This window comes from Clarias gariepinus, chromosome 16 (genome assembly GCF_024256425.1).
Source record: "Clarias gariepinus isolate MV-2021 ecotype Netherlands chromosome 16, CGAR_prim_01v2, whole genome shotgun sequence".
Lineage (NCBI taxonomy): Eukaryota > Metazoa > Chordata > Actinopteri > Siluriformes > Clariidae > Clarias > Clarias gariepinus.
The window spans coordinates 26,348,580-26,371,485 of record NC_071115.1 but is presented as its reverse complement, the minus strand read 5'-3'; the positions used below and the strand labels follow the sequence as shown (position 1 = coordinate 26,371,485).

Sequence of the window (22,906 nt, the reverse complement as noted above, 5' to 3'; positions counted from 1 at the left end):
AGGTTGTCGTATCCAGGTTGTCCAGTAGCTGCTTAAAGAATATCCAGATGTTTTACAGGTCAGAGTCAGTGACTGACCAGGAGCTACTACTGTGGATTTGGTCTGGTTCATCTAAACACTGTGAACACCCTGTTAAAGAAAAGTTATTTTAATGTTAAAAAAGCAAAAGTCTATATGTAACCAAACAGAATTATGTCGAATAAAAAACACTTATAGTCTACTGCTGCCAGCAACAGCAGAAGAAGACTTGTGTGTGTAAGTAGATGAAGTAAAATCACTTGGTTTTCATTGCTTAAACATATAACAGGAAAGGAAATTTGAATAGAGACACTCTTTAAATGAGAGAAAATGTGATGGATTCCTCTATTGTATATGAGAAAACGTCTATGTTTCTTAAATATATCTGATCAGTAAGAATATGTACAAAATTTCAAATGATGTCAAATCATCCATGTTTAAGGTTATGTTTTAACAAATAATAAACTTGAAGCTGTGCTTAATGGGTGACGTCTTATAGGTTTTGTGCAGTAAGTTTATAAAGATTTATAAAACATCATAGGGAAAATCATCAGAAAGAAAAACTGTTTTGTACACACAGAGCCTATACTGTTTGTTCATATATTGTTGTAATTGCTCATGCTGTGGATTTTATTTCATATTGATTTCAGATAAAGTGATGATTCCAAACATGCAACCCTAATTTATTAACAAGTATTAAAGAGAAACTACTGTAACTACTGTATATGAAATTAGATTCTTTTCATGAAAATCTAATGAAGTAATAATCAAGTACTAACACACAGTAAAAGCATATGATTTAAAAAAAATCAGAAGAAAGAAACTTACTGTAGCAGATAATGAGTTATACTGAATGAGGCTTATGAGAATAGATACAGTTTGTGGATTACAAATTTATTTTTTAAGCTCACCTCCCCCGTTTGTTTCATTTCAAATATTGCACCTTGAACTATGAATGTTTTAAACACAGCACACTGCTAGAAATATGCTTTTTCCCTAAATTAGAAGGACTGATCATCCTGCATCCAGAGCATTTTCTAAGTGTGGCAGTGGACTTTAGAGACACTTTAGGGCTAATACAATTTAATTTAGCCATTATTATATAATAAAATAGCTACTGTAGCATAATGTCTTAAACAATACATTATTTAAAATGTAAAATGTGTTCTGTGCAGTTATTAGTACACTGACTGTCAACCAAAGAAACAATTGTGTTTGGATTACTACATTTATATTTTCATTAATTACTGTACATTATAACTTTAATTTTGTTTATAATGTAGTCATAGTCTTGATTTTTTACTTAATACCAAAGACATAGTTGTGTTTAGATTATTAAAACCTTTGTTTTACCACCTTTATGTGTTCATTAATTATGGAAATGCAAATCTTAGAAAACAGAAAGTGCAAAACCTTTCATCTTAAAAAAATAAAAAAAATAAATAATAAATACTTAAAAATACTTAATCTTTATTTATTGATTGATTAATTAACTAAATATTGGTTTGTTTTAAAAAGTTATACTTAAAGTCCTCTGTAGGTTCTAGTGGAGGACAAACTGCAAGAAGTATTAAATATTAAATTAAAGACTACTAGGTAGCGTAAAAGCTGTCATGTTCACCAAAAGCAGTATGAAATAGTAGGTTTAATAAGAAACTTTTAAACTACTTTTTGATGAGGGATAACTTTGTTGAAATGCATTCGTGCTACATTATCTATATTGAATTAAAAAAGGGACTCTTTTTCAAAGAGTGCTGAGAAGCCGGGATCCCTCAGTGAAATGAAAGAGTATTTGTTCACTTAACTGTCAAATGAAATGATACAGCTGCATTACAAGTGTTTTTGTACAGTGTTTCCTCATCTTTGTGCTACTGTGTCTCTTGCACAGTAATACACAGCCGTGTCCTCTGCTGTCACACCAGAGAGTTTGAGATATGCCATGCTGTTGGAATTATCTCTGGTGATTTCTGTTCTGCCTTCAAAAGGTTTACTATACCTAGTGACACTGCCATCAGTATAGATATGCCCCATCCACACCAGTGGTTTGTTCGCCTGTTGTCTGATCCAGTGCATGCTGTAGCTTCCGAAAGTAAACCCAGATCCTCTGCAGGAGAGACTCAGAGTTTCTCCAGGTTTCTTTTGCACTGTTGTTTGTAATGACTCGAGACTTTCACATTTCACACCTGAAAATGGATGAACAATATTAAATTAGTTGAGTTTTAATACAGAAACCTACAGATTGATAACTGAACTGTTGAAAACTCACTGATGATGGTGATTAATAGCAGGAGCAAGGAGAGTGGGATCTTCATAGTGAGTGTTGATGAGACTCGAATACACCACTCAGCTCAGCTTTATATAAATACTAAATGGACACATAGCACTAAGAACACAAAGCACGCAAAATTTGCATCATGACATCATCTCTATAGATAAAAGGGAACAGGTTTTTTTTTTCCTCATAAGTAAGTCCATTTATTATTGTACTGTAGTTACACTATAGTATTTTATTGACTGTTCCTTATTTAGATTTAATCAATGTGACCTTTAAAAAAAGAATTAGCATTATGTTATTTGCATTTTTATTTAAAGATTGAAATGATGACAGTAATCTTGCTCCTGCTTCCATTCAATACAGTGGGAATCAATGACTGATTGTCCAGGGTCCAGTTTCCCGAAAGCTTCTTATCGCTAAGTAGTTCTTAAGTTGTACCTCTCTCTTAATGTTATGGCGCGACTCCCTTCGTACGCTAAGTATTGGTCTGGTCAAAAGGTTGGTCTGGACCAACCTTAACTCACTCTTAGAGTAGTTTAATCTCAAGACGCTAGTCGCCACCACTGTGCAGCAGTCTTTATAATAAATCAGCGGTGTATACAAGCACATTGTGGCATATTATCAAAGTTGTGTCAATGATGGAATATACTGTAGGCCTGTTTTTCATAATGTGACTAATGCATTAAAATTGGCAATCACTTTGAATATTGAACAGGTGGAAAACAATTTGGCTCTAAGTGGCTAGGGTCGCATAAATGGGTAATCATGGTGGCTTCCAGAAAACAACAGACATGACAGCGATACAGCGTGTTATTGTGCTAAACCGAAGACAGCGCCGTCCGCGGGGCCATGTGGTTTATGTAATTTTTTTCTTTAGGCAAAACTTTAGCCCTTTTCATATTTTGCCTGAGGTGGCTATTTAAAAAAAAGTTTCGCCTTCCAAGGCAACAGATTATGGAGCTTCTTGACCTGCTTAGACCAGCGCTTGCCAGGCCAACGCGTCGTACTTACGCTCTACGTCCCGATGTCCAACTGCTCGCTGCTTTTTGTTCAAAATACTGTATGTTTCATTGATTATTAGCCAACATCCATGACTGGATGGACTTTTCTTTTGACACGTTTTATTTTATGATGAAATTTGATTCAGTTAAATGAGACAATAAACTTGGCAGTTTCAAACCCTTCGCTAAGAATGTGCGTTATTGGGAAACCTGGCCCTGGCCTTTAAAGAGCCTGTACAATACAGTAACACTTTACCTCATTAAAATTAAAGTTTAAAAGAAAGTCTCTAATATATGTGTTGGTTTGTATTGCAAACAGTTTAAAGTATATAAGCACTATAATTGAGCAGATCTATAACCATAGTAAGAGGGAGATTATTTGAATTTTTTGCACCAGAATGACAGAAATAATAAGTTGTTCAGTAGAATGCTGTGTGAAAAACATGTCCGGGTTTTAGCTGTTTCCTCAACTCCAGTCATTGTGTCTTATCGAGAGCAGTAATAAACCGCAGTGTCCTCTGTCCTCAGCTGAAACATCTTCTGTAAAGGTAACCTGATCTGAGACTCTGCATATGTTTCTTGATCTCTTTACCACAGCAGAAGACTGGTCATGGACATTATCAATACTTATGATATCATCAGTGGAAAACATAAAGGAGTCTCAGATACCTTGTGTTAATGTGAATATAAAAATGTACACCTGAATAACTCTTAACCCCATAATCAAACATCTGTGTGATGGTTGCACGTTCTGTAATTCAATTTGCTAATATAAGCTTTAATGGAGCAACAAGCTGATTTTTATGTAGAGTATATAATAAGAGGATGGATTTGCATAGACATTCTTTAAACCAATAGCATCAAGTCTATAATATGAACAACCACAAGCTGATTTTGCATGTGCCAAGGATGAGAGTGATGTCACTAACCCTGGTGCTACCATCTTTTCCATGAGGGGAGATTCGATATCAGCTGGTAGTTAGACAGCTAACAGAAGTCAAGGTCAGGTGTGATAATTAGTGGTTTAGAAGTGGTTTAATAGGTAAAAGCATCTTATTTTAAAAAATCTGAAATTTAGCTGATAATGAGTGACACTGAATGAGTCTTATGTGAAAAGATACAGTTTGTGGATTTAAAATGTATTTGTTAAGCTCTGCTGCCTCCTTTGTGTGGTGTCAAATATTGCACACTTTAGGGCTAATATAATTTAATTTAGGCCTTAATATTAAAATAAAATGTAGAAACCATAAAAAAAAAACATTACTGAGAAATGTACTTACTTAGTAGAAAAGTTACTAATACACTGACTGCCAACCAGTTATGTTTGAATATGATTGAATAAGTACTGCAATGATAATTACTCTAATCAGTCACAACAGTAACACCACATATATAGCATTAACATTATAATAACAGCAATCTTATATATATATATATATATATATATTTGCAAGCCTTTTTTTTTGCATTTTATGCTTTTAATCGTGTTCTATACTGTACACAGTGTTTTTGTAAAGAGATGTTGTTGATCTGTTTCACTGTGCATTACGAGCGCAGTAATACACAGCTGTGTCCTGGGTCTGAAAGTTTTGTCCATGTAAAATCACAGTGTTGCTGGAGGCCTCGACTGAGAAACTGATCTTGTTTTTAAGTGAATCAATACTGCCGGTATCACTGGAGCTGCAGTACCAGCCGATCCATTCCAGTGCTTTTCCTGATGCGTGTCGTATCCAGTTAGTACAGCTACTTGTGGCTGAGTATCCGGTGATTTTACAGGAGACTGAAAATGATTCTCCAGGCTTAACCACCATGACTGCAGGCTGAACCAGTTCAATACATTTAATACCTGTGAAAAACAACAATGCAATTATTCAGGTGCATTCTTTTAAAATGAAATATACGCACCTATCTGTATATCCCCCCAAAAATTCTTCTTTTGCTTACCGGATGCAGCTGTTAACAGCAGGAGAAGAAATGTAGAGAGCATGGTTTGAGTGAAACCTGAACCAAGAACCTCACTTCTTCAGGAGCACCTCAGATATTTTATAAGTACAGTACTGTAGGATTTGATTTGCATAACAGTGTTTGGGCTTTCACAAAGGCACAGCAAACGTAAAGACGTGAGGCATTTCCTACAAGTGTAAAATATACGTACACATTACCAAAACACAGGCTGTATTAACTTCTTACTTATTAAGTTATCTGTTATTTTTTAGTGTCATAACAATGTTACTGTTAGAGCTCATGACTTTGATGTAAATCCCAGGAGAACATGCTCTCATGTTTATTACACTCTCTTAACAGAAGTTGTGTGAATAGAGAAAGAGCGGCCCATAATGGCTTTAAAGCTTAAAACAATATATAAAATTCATGTAGTTTAATGTGGGTAATGTGTAACAATTACTAGAAGAAGATTATACTTTCACTTGTCTGTAACCATTTAATAATTAATTATTTTCTCTATTCTTCTTTCTTCTTTGTCTTTCGGCTATTGATCACATGGAAAATTAAATGAACATCATGTGCTGTATACAGTATGTGTGGTAGTCTGGGAAAACACATCAGAGGAAACTGGTTACTTGGTTTTATGTAGGAATTTGACTATAAGAGCCAGTCATTGTGTTCTCATAATATTTTACAGAAAATATGTGAGATTTTAGAATAAACAAAGCACAAGAGTGCCCCCTATTGTTTTATCACTAGTAATGTTTATGAAAGCTTTGGTTTATTTATTGTAAAAACACAATCAGTAATTTTTGAAAATACAAAATCTGTCTCATACAAATGCAGAACAAGAAACATTTTTTATATCTAGAAATGACTGCATTACTTTTTTTTCACACTTAATTATCTATTCATCTTCCTTTTAAATGCCAGGGGTAGCTCAGTGGTTAAGGCATTGGCCTACGGTTCGGAAGATCCCAGGTTCAAACCCCACAACCACCAAGTTGCCACTGTTGGGCCCTTGAGCAAGGCCCTTAACCCTCAACTGCTCAGATGTGTAATAAGCTAAAAAAAATGTAAGTCGCTCTGGATAAGAGCGTCTGCCAAATGCCTAAATGTAAATGCATTTGGAGGATAAAATATGCAGAGATTTCAGTAGTTGCATTATTGCTTTTATCCAAAAGAGTTTTGTATTTTTGGATTTTACTTGAATAATAATTCTAAACTTGCAAATAAAATATGAGCATGCACACTGCTATTGGACACTTATGAAGAACAGCCGTCCTGGACTTGATTACGTTCTTCTAGTTCCATTTAATGACGATGAAAATTCACATTACACGTTTTTTTTTTGTTTTTGTTTTTTTACAGCTCTGAAGTCTGTTGTGTCAGTATGATTCTTTGTATTGATTCACAAGAATAAAGAGCCGTGTCTTCAGTTTTCAGACTCTTCACTTCTAGATACACCATGTTTTTATTGGTGTCTTCAGTGATGGAAAACTGGCCCTGCAGAGACGGAGCAAAATAGTGCAAGTGCCTCCTTCAATGCGTCCAATCCACTCCAGTCCTTGTCCTGATTTTTGACGGATTCAGTGCAAATAGCTAAGCAAGAGTCCAGACACGGTGCAGGACAGAGTGACTGACTCTCCAGGTCTCTCCACCACAGAAGCAGAGGAGGTCAGGGACTGTCCATAAGAATCTGGAAAAGAGATTATGAATAAATTTTATAATGATTAGAGACAAACACTGGGAAAATATTTAAGTTTTCTTGTGAGGATCATGTTATAACCTTTCATACATACTTGAAAAAAGAACATGCTGTTTATACCCGACTCTATTTGAATAGGGCGTGTCCATGAGCACTATAGATGTATTAAATCCATTGTACTCAGTGATGCCAGTGTGGTTGCATATTACGTTTAAAGTCGATGAAAAATTATCATGGGAGTTTAAATTTGATCAACTCATATTGCTTCAGCAGAACTTGCAAACCCAGTGTACCAATAATTGGGCTGCATTTTAGGAAATTTTCTTTTTGTGAAATTGTATATAATAACGGATTTGTTTATCTTTTAAAAGAGACACAATGTATAAATAAAACTAACCACCAGTGTAAAGGGATACATATCTCTGAGAAAACATTTACAGCTCACGAAGACGTGTTTATGTTTTTGTGGTGTTTTGTTTGGATCTGACGCACAATTATATGTGTCACTTCGCATAAAAAGATCTTTAAAAATGTTGATGAAGTGCGGATTTCTATAAGGAGATGTTTATTTTTTAATCTATGTCTCCAGTGTCAGGTTTCTCAGTAACATAACGTAATTTTATTAGAGGGAATATATGAGAGGCTGTTAGGAAGCCAATCTTTCTAATATTTAGAAAAAGTTCTACTTTACTAATATGGTCTGATGTGACTAGGGTAGAAACAAATGCTGTGCTTCCATGTTGTGAAGAGGTTTGTGTACAGCTCTGGAGCCTCATGTGTCACTGTGTGTCTCTAGCGCAGTAATACATTGCAGTGTCTTCTGTCCTCACGCTGCTCATGTGCAGATACACCTGCATCTTACTGTTGTCTCTGGAGATGGTGAAGCGACCATTAACTGCACTGGAGTAAAACTTTCTACTACTGTCCTGGTTGATATTTGCAACCCATTCCAGTCCTTTTTCAGGAGTCTGTCTGATCCAAGCAATGTAATAGTCACCAAAGTTAAATCCAGATGTTGTGCAGGTCAGTGTATGAGAATGACCAGGTTTGATGATCACTGAATCAGACTTGACCAGTGTCTGACTGCAGGAATCTGAAATACAAAAATATACAAAGATGGGTGGTAAAAGTAATAATAATAATAATCATCATAATCATTATCATCATCATCATTATAAAGTATGAAAGTATTATTAATTTTTAGCAATAAATGATAATACTGACAATGAATAAACAATGTTAAAGCAAAGTAACTCAAAACTCTTTTTAGTCCCATCTCAAACATTTTTTAACAATCACTGTTGCAGTAACTAAACCTAAACTGCAGGTATGTGGTTGAGCTGAATTTATTAAAAGAAATGGTTCACACGCAGAACATTATTTGCATGCTACACCCACTACCGAGGTAAAAGAGGAATAGATATGGAGAGATTACAGATGTGTGTCATGCTGTCAAGTCCATTACTGTTTTTATGATTATTTGTTTTTAGCAACGGTGTATCACTTTAACACTCAGACGGACACATTTTTCTGATCAATAATAATCAATGATAACCACAAATGTATCATTTAGATTCTAGCATTTTTAGGCAGTCCAACAAAATTTAGTTGAATCTAGTTACAGAAATAATGCAGGTCACAAATCATCACTGACTCATTCAGCAGCTCATGACAACAACTTGTCTGGTGTTAAAGCTTCGTAAATAATTGAATAATTTGTTACATTAGTTATTGACTTTCCTTGAGTAGTGTTATGAAACATATAATACTATAAATAAATAAAATAAATAAACAAAAAACAATAATTATATTATATTATATTATATTATATTATATTATATTATATTATATTATATTATATTATATTATATTATATTATAAATAATATGTTTTAAATTTATGCTAGCAATGGCCATTACGGTAACAGAACTTTTCTGGTGACAAGAGCTTCTGTGTTCTCTTACACATTTGGAAATACGTCTAGAAATTCATAGAAAAGTATTTTAATTCAAGAATTGATTAGACAACTGGAGGATGCAACTTAAAAATGCTATTAAAGCCAAACTTTCAAAGTACATAGACATTATCCTACAATCATAAACTTCTACGTTCACAATAATCTTGCCTTTAGAGAATAATGTATATTACAGAAACACTTTTCCATATTAAAATTAAAGTTTAAACAAAGTCTCTAATACACATTTGTTGGTTTGTATTGCAAACGATTGTAAAGACAGTATAATTGATCAGATCTATAAGCATAGTAAGAAGAAGATTATTTTCATTCTTTGAGCCAACATGATAAAAGTAATAAGTTGTTCAGTAAAATGCTTTGAGAAAAACATGTGTCGAGTTTTAGTACGGCTGTTTCATCAGCTCCAGTCATTGTGTCTCTCGTGCAAAGTAATAAAATGCAGTGTCCTCTGTCCTCAGACTCTTGGCCTTTAAGTACTGTATGCTTGCTGGAACGTCTTCTGTAAAGGTGACCTGGTTTTTCGCAGACTCTGCATATGTTCCTCTATTATTGCCTGTATTCATATACCTGTAGCCCATCCATTCCAGAGCTTTCCCTGGTTTCTGTCGTATCCAGTGTATGTTGTTGCTTGTCACTGAATACCCATTTATTTTACAAGAGATCTTCACAGTTACTCCAGGTCTCTTTACCACAGCAGGAGACTGGTCTAGTCTGATCTCAGCGCCGCAGAAACCTGCCAGATAAAACAATCATAAACTACCACTAATAAACATATCATACACTCAGTGGAGAACATATGAAGGAGTCTCATATACCTTGTGTAAACATAAGTATAAAAATGCACTCCTGAATGACTTTTCGCCCCATAATCAAACTCGGTGATTGTTAGAAGTTCTGCAATTCAGTTGGCTGATCTGATTTTTAGCAGAGCAACAAGCTGATTATTATGCAGAGTGAAAAATAACAGGTTGGATTTGCATAGACATCTCTTAAACCAATAGCGTCCGGTTTATAATATCACAATATTAAGGGTGATTTTGGATGTGCCAAGAATGATGGTGATGTCACATTTTACAGTTTGCCAGTTCATAGTTCCTGAAATATTAATTCCCTTCATCTAAGTTTATTAACAATTTTGCAACTGAATATAGATATATATTTTTATCAACTGAACTTTTTTTTTACCATTCCACATTTCATTCCAGAGAGAGAGAGAGAGAGAGTTTTAATTCAATAGAAGAGAGCTACTGCCCTCTGTAGGTCAGTCAGTTAATAACCAGAGCCAACACCCACAAATGCCATTATGCACTTTTTTTTAAGTAAATATAGATTGATTAATGTCTATCTCTATATAAACCTCTAAATGAAAAGCTATATGATTATGTTCTGATATTGCTTAAAATCTATAATACTTAGACTTTAATCTATTTAACATTTTGGCTGTTTTTTTTTTTTGTTTGTTTGTTTGTTTGTTTTTTAAGTCAAATGTAATGCATATTAGTAACTAGCTGTGCCCACAACTTTGTTCGCTTGGAATGCCCCAAAGAAAATTACAAACCGAAATAAGTACGCAAAATTCATATTTGCAGGTCAAGACAAATAATAAGTACAGTATAGTACAATGAAAATCCCAAATGTTACAAAGCGAATTCCCTTAAAATATGAATTTCAAGCCTAGTCAAATAAGACCAGAAAAACTTTCTGCTAATCAAATAAGAGCAAAAAAAAGCAATATTATACAAAAAAGTATATAAATCAGATTTTTGCATCCAAGTCAATTAAGTAAAGCTTTTGTTTAAACATATTTATTCCTTTCTAAAAAGAATGTGGAGTAAAGGCAAGAGATCACATTTATAAATTAGATTACAGTTGCATACTCATAAAAAATGTACAACCCCATACAGTATGTTGAGTTTTTGAACTGACTAATATTTTTACATGTTGTTATTAGCAAGTGAATATGTCTAGTGCCATCTGTGGTAATAAAAGTACACTTTTTTTTTAATAAGGGTGTTTTCCATTTATATTTATATTGCTCGGCCAAATACAACGGTGAAAATCCCATTAAAATGTATTCGGTATAGTTTTTACGTGACACATGTACGAACAAAGAGACAGAAAAAAATTCCCAAAAATGTCTTGATGTGTTCTATTATTTATCTTACGTCTCCCAAAATTATTTTTTCGAAAATATCAACATACGCACATGCCAATCTTACAGTTTTATTGTATGTATAAATTATACACACAATGCATGAATCAGTATCAGTAAACAGATGGAGACAGACTGGTCACTGTACTGGGGGTTTTTGGACAGGGATATTGTACACCTGTCTCACTGTGTTAGACAAGTGCAATAATACACAGCTGTGTCTTCAGTCTGCATGTTCTGTCCTGTTAATGTTACTGTGCTGCTGGACGTGTCTCTGGAAACCTGAACCCTGCTTTTCAGTTTCTCACTGTAGTAAGTGTCACCACCACCACATATACTTCCAACCCACTCCAGAGTTTTTCCTGCAGGTTGTCGTATCCAGCCTGTACAGTAGCTGCTATCAGTTACTGAATATCCGGATACTTTACAGGTCAGAGTCAGTGACTGACCAGGGGTTACTACTGAGGATGCAGGCTGGGTCAGCTCAACACTGTGAACACCTGTTAAAGAAAAGTTATTTTAATGTCGTGACAAGAAAAATGTACCCAAAAGCCATATTTATAACAAATGTAAAACCCTTACAGTGTACGGCTGCCAGCAGCAGCAGCAGTGGGGATGTAAAGATCATGGTGTGTGTTGAAGCAAAATAAGTAAAAGCTTTTATTCTTCATTGCTTAAATATGTAACAGGGAAGGACATTTGCATAAAGACACTCCTTATCTAGGGGATTTTTTTTTTCATACAAAGCTTAGACTTGCTCTTAAGTGAATTTATCCTGATAAATATAACCCCATGTAAGTTAGTGATAAAACACTGATGACATGCTGTTATAAAAGTATTCAAGTATAATATTATAATAATATTAAAGACAGGGTGTGTAGTGAAGTGGCGTTACCACCTTTATGCTTTTATTAATAAATGGAGAATATGTTAGGGTTAACTTTTATTTTGTATAGCATAAGTATCCGTCATTGATGGATAAAGATTTTTTTTTGAAACAGTTAAAAGGTTAAAGCTAAAAATAAGCTGATCAGCTTTAATGTCATCAGTGATATTATTTCAGGTTGAAGCCCACATACATGTCTGTCTGTCTTTCAGAAATAAAATGTAAGGTTGTGTATCTAATGCCTCGTTTACACACGGTTGTACTTTCGTCATCATTTAAATAAACTTCCTGTTCGGAAATCGGAGAGTGGATCACAGATGAGAAATAAGATTAGATCAGATAAATATTGCATTTTATCTTAAAATGACTCCAGCACATTAAAATCCACTTACACCGCTTCAGGACTCTTATTTCATTGGTGAAAATGTCCCTGTAAAAATATTCAATTTAGATTTTCTAATTAGTATCTATCGGTGCAGGTGTTTGTTTACTTTGAGCAAGTAGCTTATTAGTAGCTTACTTTAAAGTAGGTTATTAAATCCGGCACATAACTGTCCATAATATTGTTTTTACACATTTTGATTTCATTCATCGTTCAAGGTTCGGTTTTCTTATTGTACATCACATTTTTTTGGAGTAAGCCATGATGAGTCGTGCTGTTGTTTGTGTTTTGTGAGGGTCATTTTTGTTTCTTCCACATACTCTGTGTATACATGGTAACCTATCACGTTGATTGGCTCTGTTGAGTGATGCGTAAATCCACACCTGCCTCAAGGCAAAAGCACTAAATGAGTAAAAAACAGCACTATATGCTGTGACGTAGTTCTTATCAATGTAGAGACAAAACTTTTCTTTTACTTATATAGAGAAATATAATGTACTTATGGCAGCTTTACTAGTTTTTAATGTTAACAGGCCAAATCAAATGCATTTTTTGTGAGACTCCAGAAAGGGAAATAAATAAATGAATGAATAATTAAATACATGAAATAAGAAAATCATACCAGAAAAGGCTTTATTCAGTGATTTGTTTTTATAGGTGCTGCGACAGTAGTTGCACTCATGAGCTACTAATAATTGTTAAATCCTCTACAAGTTCTATTATAGAACAAGTTACCAAACATGTTTTTCAAACAATATCAGTAATGTTTTTCTGCAGGGATATGAACAGAATTAACTGTAACTAATAGTTTGTTTGTTTACTGTATCGATCTGGAACATAAAATATTGGAGACAGGATAGTGTGTAAGAGGGCTACAGAGATGGAATGCAGATACTGTATCATTTTTATGCCTCTAACAGTGTTCTGTACATGGGGTTTTTGTAAAGAGATGTTGTTGATCTGTTTTACTGTGCATTACGAGTGCAGTAATACACAGCTGTGTCCTGGGTCTGAAAGTTTTGTCCATGTAAAATCACAGTGTTGTTGGAGGCCTCGGCTGAGAAACTGATCTTGTTTTTCAGTGAATCAATACTGCCGGTATCACTGGAGCTGCAGTACCAGCCGATCCATTCCAGCGCTTTTCCTGATGCGTGTCGTATCCAGTTAGTACAGCTACTTGTGGCTGAGTATCCGGTGATTTTACAGTTGACTGAAAATGATTCTCCAGGCTTAACCACCATGACTGCAGGCTGAACCAGTTCAATACATTTAATACCTATGAAAAACAACCATGCAATTATTCAGGTGCATTCTTTGAAAATAATAAATAAATATACACACTTATCTGTATATCCCAAAATTCTCTTTGTGTTTACCGGATGCAGCTGTTAACAGCAGGAGAAGAAATGTAGAGAGCATGGTTTGAGTGAAACCTGAACCCAAGAACCTCACTTCTTCAGGAGCACCTTAGATATTTTATAGGTACAGTAGGTGGTTTGATTTGCATAACAGTGTTTGGGCTTTCATAAAGGCACAGCAAACGTAAAGACGTGAGGCATTTCCTACAAGTGTAAAACATACGTACACATTAATAAAACACAGGCTGTATTAACTTCTTACTTATTAAGTCATCAATAGGATTATGCAGACTGGTTTAATAAGACACTGATATAATACAGCTGTCATTTCTTAGTGTCATAACAATGTTACTGTTAGAGCTTATGACTTTGATGTAAATCCCAGGAGAACATGCTCTCATGTTTATTACACTCTCTTAACAGAAGTTGTGTGAATAGAGAAAGAGCGCCCCATAATGGCTTTAAAGCTTAAAGAACAATATAAAATTCAAGTAGTTTAATGTGGGTAACATTCACTAGAAGAAGATTATACTTTCACTTTATTAAATTCATTATTTTCTCTATTGATGACATGGAAAATTAAATGAACATTATATGGTGTATATGTGTGGTAGTCTGGGAAAACACATCAGAGGATCTTATCAACAGAGCTGACATACTGTACAAGTTACCCTTCTACAAAGGAGTCGCAATTCAGGTAATCCAATTTACTCTCTGAGAGTTCTTCTATAGCTGACTTTAACCACATGGCCACTCTTGCTGTGTGACACTACCACCCTCTGCTGGCTGTCCTTGGTATAGCGTGACCAGTAACAGTTACAGGGCCATAATAAACTTCAGAGTGGTACAGTAAGAGGAACTCTTAGCATCACTTCATAACACTAGGCTGTTGTATACCTTAAAGTGTGTATAATGAAAAGAGATTTTTGTTAAATCTTTTAGATAAAGCTGCCATGTGGGCTGTATTTCTACGTTTTAATATTTAGAAAATGTTCTTTAATAGTAATATTGTCTAATGTGTCTAGAGTAGAAACAAATGCTGTGCTTCCATGTTGTGAAGAGGTTTGTGTACAGCTCATGTGTCACTGTGTGTCTCTAGCGCAGTAATACACTGCAGTGTCTTCTGTCCTCACGCTGCTCATGTGCAGATACAGTACACCTGCATCTTACTGTTGTCTCTGGAGATGGTGAAGCGACCATTAACTGCACTGGAGTAAAACTTTCTACTACTGTCCTGGTTGATAGTTGCAACCCATTCCAGTCCTTTTCCAGGAGTCTGTCTGATCCAAGCCATCCAAGAACCACCAAAGTTAAATCCTGATGCTGTGCAGGTCAGTGTATGAGACTGACCAGGTTTGATGATCACTGAATCAGACTCGACCAGTGTCTGACTGCAGGAATCTGAAATATTAGAATATACAAAGATAAGTGTTAAAAGTAATAATAATAATAATAATAATCATCATCATCATCATCATCATAAAGTATGAAAGTATTATTCATTTTTATAAACAAATTATAATACTGACATTGAATGTAACTCTGCAAAGTAACTCAAAACTCTGTTTAGTCTCATCTCAACATTTTTTTAAACAATCACCGTTGCAGTAACTGAACATAAACTGCAGGTATGTGGTTGAGCTGAATTTATTAAAAGAAATGGTTCACACGCAGAACATTATTTGCATGCCACACCCACTACCGAGGTAAAAGAGGAATAGATATGGAGAGATTGCAGATGTGTGTCGTTCTGTCAAGTCCATAACTGCTCTTATAATTAATTGTTTTTAGCACTGTGTATCACTTTAACACTCAGATGGACAAATGTTATAAAACATGTAATACTATGATAAGGTTTGCAGTAAAGAGAAAATAATTAAATATGATTGAGATGATGGTGATTCATTGCAATCTGACATTATTTGGAAAAGAAAAAGAAATACAAAATAAGCAAAAACAAATAAATAAAAATATATAAATATAATATATTATAAAAATAAATAATATGTTTTAAGATTATGCTAGCAATGGGCATTATGGTAACAGAACTTTTTATGTGATAAGAGCTCTTGTTTTCTCTTACACATTTGGAAATACATCTACAGTAGAAATTCATAGAAAGATATTCTTTTAGAGAATTCTTTTAGAGCCTTTAGAGAATCAGTATATTACAGAAACACTTTTTAATAATAAAATTAAAGTTTAAATAAAGTCTCTAATACACATTTGTTGGTTTGTATTGCAAACGATTGTAAAGACAGTATAATTGATCAGTGCCCGGTTTCTCGATAACGCACACTCTTAGCACGCTAAGAAGACTCTTAAGATATATCTTATGTAAAGTGTATTTCTCTAACTGTCCCTTAGGAGTCTCCTTAAGTCGCTGCCTCTTACGGCCGACGTTACAAGGCGCTGTCTACAGTGAAGGTCCTGAATTAGCTGACATCGGTTGCTCAGGAATCGATTTTTCACTCCTTTTGCATGGCAGCTTTAAGAAAGATGGCACTTCCTATGCAAATTAAACATTGCACAAAATTCTTCCAATAACTTTTATTTCAACATGGATTAACTTATCAATAGCATGCCATAATAGACAAATATATAAAACTTTATATCATCAACTTCAATATATAACACTGTGTATGACTGTGTATGTGACAAATAAAATTTGAATTTGAATTTTATAAATTAAATAACCAAACTGTCGCTAATATTTTCATGTAACCTGTAGTGGCTGTGAAATGAACCAGGTATATAATCATAGCTGATTGACAAACAGCTGCGGTCTTCTATACGTTTTCTTTAGTTAACTTTTGACAGAGATATTCTAATGTGTAGGCCTATACAACTTTAGGAGAAGCATGTCAGTGGTTGGGGTTGTATAGCGCACTTATGGAATGAATACGATGAGATGACAGAGTAGAGATCAAATAAAATAAAATTCTTTAACAGGCCCACAGTATATTCCATCATTAATACGACTTTGATAACGTGCCATAATGTGCGTGCATACACCGCTGATTTATAAAGACTGCTGCTCAGTGGCGGCGACAAGCGCCTTGAACTGAAACTACGCTAAGAGTGAGTTAAGGTTGGTCCAGACCAACCTTACGAACGAGATACAGTACTTAGTGTACGAATGTTTCAGGAATTGGGCCATAACATTAAAAGAAAGGTTAAGGTACAACTTAAGAACTATTTATCAATAAGAAGCTTTTGGGAACTCGGGCCCAGACCTATAAGCATAGTAAGAAGGAGATTATTTTCATTTTTTTGAGCCAACATGACAAAAGTAATGAGTTGTTCAATAAAATGCTTTGAGAAAAACTGGTTTTAGTACAGCTGTTTCATCAGCTCCAGTCATTGTGTCTCTCGGGTGCAGTATTAGACCGCAGTGTCCTCTGTCCTCAGACTCTTGGCCTCTAAGTACTGTGTACTTGCTGGAACGTCTTCTGTAAAGGTGATCTGGTCTTTCACAGACTCTGCATATGTTCCTCTATTATTGCCTGTACTCATATAGCCAATCCATTCCAGAGCTTTCCCTGGTTTCTGTCGTATCCAGGCTATGTCGTGGCTTGTCATTGAATACCCATCAGACTGGTCCAGTCTGATCTCAGCACTGCAGAAACCTGCCAGATAAAACAATCATAAACTACCACTAATAAACATAACATCATACACTCAAGAGAGAACATATGAAGGAGTCTCATATACCTTGTGTTAACATAATAAGTATAAAAATGCACTCCTGAATGACTTTTCGCCCCATAATCAAACTCAGTGATTGTTGGAAGTTTTGCAATTCAGTTGGCTGATATGATTTTTAACAGAGCAACAAGCTGATTTTTATGGAGAGTAAATAATAACAGGATGTATTTGCATAGACATCTCTTAAACCAATAGTATCAGGGTTATAATATGAACATCCACAGGCTGATTTTGCATGTGTGAAGGATGAGGGCGATGTCTATATTACAGTTCAGCTACTTCCCCCCCAATATAATAAAGTGAAATATTAGTCATAGTCATATTAGTCATCTGAGTTGTTAAATGTTTATTAACAATTTTTGTACTGAACATAAATGTTTATTTTAATCATCAACTGAACATTTTTTTCATTCCACATTTATTTGCCAATGTAATTTTTTTAAAGCAGCCGCATTTACACACAAAACCAAACTGTGCCCGAATTAAATTGTAAAACAGCAGAAAAAAAATATATTATTCATGTTTTTATTTACAGTAGACCTAATCATTTCAGAAAATGTTTCCATTAAAAACATGTTTCATAAGTTTTAAATCAATAGAAGAGAGCTACTGCCCTCTGTAGGTCAGTCAGTTCATAAACATCTGTACAGGAAAGCACTCTGTGATACAGTCTCTCATCCAAGATGACAATCCATCTTATGGTAATAATAATCTTAGAAGAAGAAAAAAAAGAACAACAACAGATCAGTCAGATATAAATAAGCAATTAATGTGTCTTTTATGTACACTGTATGACTGATTGCAGTGTATGGGTGCCAGAAGTATCATTAGTAGGGACGTAGAGACCATGGTGTGTATTGAAGCAAAATAAAAAAGTGTTTGGTCTCTTTATTGCTTACATACAGTATATAACAGGGAAAAAAAAAACAATTGTGTAGAGACACTCCTTATCTGAGGGGAAACCTTACATTTCTCAGCCTTAAATTATAACAATATTATAAAGCATATCTTGTCCGTATACTGAAAAGTCTCACAGCCACATGGTACAGTATGTAATCCAAAACAAAAACTTAAAGGTGTTTTTTTCTGTTCTGTTATTGTTGTAGTTTGTCCAGGTCATGCAGTGGATTTTTTTGTCCATAATGATAACAGACAAAGTGATGAGACCAAACAAGCAACCATTCTTTATCGCCCGACATTGAAAAGAAGAACAGACACTTCCACAGCAAGAAATAGCTTTACTGCCTCAGCAGGCATCGTTTTCCTCCCACATGAAATGAAGACAAAAAAATTAAAACAAACTGCAAAGAATAAAGCTCTCCATCCAAATGTTATATAAATGATAGCTTCACTGAAAATGTTATTTTCACTAATTTTGATTTGCTTGTGTTTAATAATGTTCTGCCCTGTTAATGTTATCATACTGCTGAACGTGTCTCTGGAGACCTGGACCCTGTTTCTCAGTTCTTCAGTGTAGTATGTGTTACCATCACCGCATAAACTTCCATCCCACTTCAGAGTTTTTCCTGAAGGTTGTCGTATCCACTCTGTACAGTAGCTGTTATCAGCCAATTAATATCCAGACACTTTACAGGTCAGAGTTACAGTACTGTAGTTCAGAGTTAGGATCAGTTCACTTTACACCTGTTAAAGATAAATTATTTCATTAATTTAACAAGAAAAAGGTGCCCAAGGCCTTATTTATAACAAATGTAAATAATAATAATAATAATAATAATAATAATAATAATAATAATAATAATAATAATAAATAAATAAATAAATAAATAAATATACAATAATACAGCAGCAGCAGTAGAGATGTAGAGATCATGTTTTTTTTTGTTGTTGTTGAAGCAGAATAATTAAACTCATAGTCTTCATTGATTAAATATGCTACAGAGAAGGACATGCATAGTGACACTTTTTTCTGAAGGAAAGTGCAATGGATTCTTCTATTTTATTTTTTTTTAATCTGTACCCTGCAATTTTATTTTTTTTAATGGTTTCGATTATGTTTAACAAATACAAATGTTCTTAAGTAAATTTAAACTAAGAAAATATAACAATGGTAAGTAAGTGATAAAACACTCTCACATCATGCTGTTATAGGAGAATAATTAATCTGAAGGTGTGTAGTGAAGTGAAGTCAGGGATACCACCTTTATGTTTTTATTAATTACTGAACAATATGTTAGAACTATTTTTTTGTTTATACTGTGGTTATAGCCTCTTTTATAGTTTTTTCAGTTAATAGGCCAAATCAAATGTTTTTTGTTTTCCTTACACCACAAGGGACCAGAAAGTATTTTATAAAAATGAATAATTAAATTAATTAATTAAAATTTAAAATAATAATAACAATAATAAATAAATAAATAACAATAATAGATTATCATGTCAAAAAAATATTCTTTGATTTATTTTTAGTGTTGAGAGAGTAATATTTTCTGTCCTAAGCTACTTATATGTAAAAAATCGCTGCAGTTAATAGATGACTATGCACTAGTTGAAGTCATGTGTACCAAAGGTAATCTAAAAAAGTTGGTTTAATAAGAATCTTTTTAAACATAATTTTAATTAGATAAATCCTTGTTGAAATGCCTTATTGCTACAATCATTGTCTATAGAATTAATTAAAAGGAAATCTTAAAATGCACTCAAAGAAAGGAATCAAAGCTACCTTTTAAATAAAAGATTTATTGGTAGTATTTGGTTGCAATGCCACTAATGCTTTTACAGGTAAATATTAAATAATATAGCTAAAACTATTAGCATGTTGCGTTTACTGTATGGATCTGGAACATTAAAATACTGGAGAAAGGCTACATTATAACAGTGTGCATTATAAGCACAGGAATAGTCCGGCAAACTGTACTTCATGGTTTAAGTGGAACCTGAACAAACACAGTATCTTTACTTTTTTATAGATGATTTGATTTGCATGATATTGTTTAGGCCCAGCAGTATGAGAGGCATGAGGCATTTCCTCACTCACTCACTCATCGTACCACTTTATCCTGTATTCAGGGTTGCCAGGGATCTGGAGCCATACCAGGTGACTTGGGGCACGATGCGGCGTACACCCTGGACAGGGTGCCAATCCATCACAGGGCACACACACATACACGCACTCACATACTACGGGCAATTTGGGAACGCCAATTAGCCTAAACTGCATGTCTTTGGACTGTGGGAGGAAACCAAAGTACCCGGAGGAAGCCCACCAAGCGCAGGGAGAACATGCAAACTCCATGCACACAGAGACGGAAATCAAGCCTTGCCGGGATTCAAACCCGGACTCAATTTAATCATTTATTAATTCATTATTTTCTCCATTGATAGGATGGAAAATAAAATAAATATTATGCACTGTATATGTGTGGTAGTCTGGGAAAACCCATCAGACGAAACAATTAAGTTGGTTCTCTGTAGGAATTTGACTATAGGAGCAAGTCATTGTGTTCCCTTTCAAAGGCTACACTCTATGCTGCGCGAAAACGCTATGGGAACATCTTTTCGTGTTGCCGGTTGTGAAGCATGTGTGTATCAAACACGCCAAATTTTGGCTTATATAACCTCGGTCAGGTGACGTCGTCTAATGAGACGCACCTGCAGGTTATAAATAGGAGTAAACCGGAAACATTCCTCAGATCTTTTTGTCTTCATGACCGCATTGTGAGCGTGTGTCACAAACAAAAGCAAATAAAAATTAAAAGCAAAGAAAAGTGTTAACTCACCGATATAATGGCGGAGTTTAAAACTAGATGTGTCCCTCCGTGTAAGAATTTTCTCGCGGAGGGTGATCTCCACACTTTTTGCTTTGAGTGTTTGGGGGAAAGTCACGCTCTCCAAGCGCTTGAGGGAGGCGGTGAACACTGTGAATACTGTGATCTTCTTCCCATGAAGGTGCTTCGCGCGCGCCTCGCGTTCTTTAGAGAGCCACGAGCCGCGCTGCATTCCTGGGGATCACAAGCCGATCTGGCTGAGGCGCGAGAGACGGAGTCACCCCTCCTTTCTCTCGCCCTCTCTTCCGATCGCAAGGTCTCTCCTTCCACTTCACAAGCGCACTCCGGTGCTTCTCGTGAGTGTGTAGAAGAGGCTTGCTCTCTTGCTTCTGTGGAAATGGAAGTAGCTACCTCAGAACGCTCCTCTAAGGAAGATAGAGAGTATGAGGAGCTGCTTGAAGTCATAACGCGTGCAGTCGAGCGGCTGCACATTGATTGGCCACAGGAGCAAGCCTTCCCCAAACGCTCAAAATTAGATGACAGATTTCTGTCGGGTGGCCAGGAGATGGAGCCACAACGTCGCTCTCTCCCCTTTTTTGACGACCTCCACAACGAATTAACTCGTTCATGGAGCAAGCCTTATTCATCCCGTGTTTTTGTTCCATCAACTTCGTTTTATGCGAATATTGTTGATGCAAAAGCACGTGGTTACATGGTGATGCCTCAGATAGAAGAGACGCTCGCGGGCTATCTCTCTCCTGGGACATCATCCTCATTAAAGAAGCCAACCCTTCCCTCCAAGCCGTGTAGAACTTCTTCTACCCTGGTAGGGAAGGCGTTTCAAGCAGCAGGTCAAGCCGGCGCTTCTTTGCACACCATGGCGGTCTTGCAGGCGTATCAGGCCGACCTGCTAAAGGATTTGAGCACGAGCAGCACTGTGAATGAGTTAGCCTTCACAGAATTACGCCGGGCTACTGACTTGTCCCTTCGTGCGACAAAACAGACAGCCTGTGCTATCGGCCGTTCCATGGCCGCCCTGGTGTCCGCAGAAAGGCACCTATGGTTGAATTTGACGGGCATCAAGGATAAGGATCGAACATTCCTCCTTGATGCCCCCGTCTCACCTTCCGGCCTGTTCGGCGAAGCTGTAAATTCCGTCGCCACCAGGTTTCGGGAAGCTAGGCTTTATGAACAGGCTTTTGGGCAATTTCTCCCACGCCGTGCTCAAGAATCAAGACTGCCGGCCACCCAGTCTCGATCAGATCTGATTCTCGCCAGACGGGAGGCGCAGAAAGAAAGCGTCAGCAGCCGGGCACCCCCTCGTAAAGACAGGGGTACGGCTCGCCGCCCCTCACAGCCCGCCTCAAAGAGGTCAGATCGCCGCACCGTCTTCTTTTCAAAGAAGTCGTCCTGAAGCTTATGCGCCCAGGACCGTGGGGGAGGACCCCCCCGGGGAGGGGCGCGTAACACCCTTTCACATAGGAAGACGCCCTCCCTGGCATCCCCAGGGGGTCGGTGCTCAGTTTCCGTCGCCTTTGGTGTTTCGGACAACACCGGCCTCCAACAGTACGTTAGTCCTTTGGTCTTATCCTGCTGTAATCCAGGATGCCGAACCACTAACACCCCCCCGTGTAGCCGAAGTGCTAAAACTAGTGCCCCTTTCTGAGAAGCTGGCAGCGTGGAAGCTACTGCCAAGCATATCTCCCTGGGTGTTAAAGACTGTAGAAAAAGGCTACAGGATTCAGTTTGCACACCGCCCTCCGCGTTTCAA

General features: G+C 36.0%; 1 pseudogene and 2 gene segments (V, D, J or C); all 3 read right to left on the bottom strand.

Moving 5' to 3' along the window:
• Nucleotides 1-1,860: 1,860 nt before the first annotated feature.
• LOC128544981 (immunoglobulin heavy variable 5-51-like) lies at nucleotides 1,861-2,415 on the bottom strand. The segment is given in 2 exon segments: nucleotides 1,861-2,201; nucleotides 2,285-2,415. Coding segments are annotated over 2 exon segments (372 nt in total).
• A 2,414-nt stretch (nucleotides 2,416-4,829) lies between these two features.
• LOC128544249 (immunoglobulin heavy variable 1-8-like) lies at nucleotides 4,830-5,299 on the bottom strand. The segment is given in 2 exon segments: nucleotides 4,830-5,140; nucleotides 5,239-5,299. Coding segments are annotated over 2 exon segments (354 nt in total).
• A 9,482-nt stretch (nucleotides 5,300-14,781) lies between these two features.
• On the bottom strand, nucleotides 14,782-15,275 carry LOC128544248 (Ig heavy chain V region 6.96-like; annotated as a pseudogene).
• Between the last annotated feature and the right edge of the window lie 7,631 nt (nucleotides 15,276-22,906).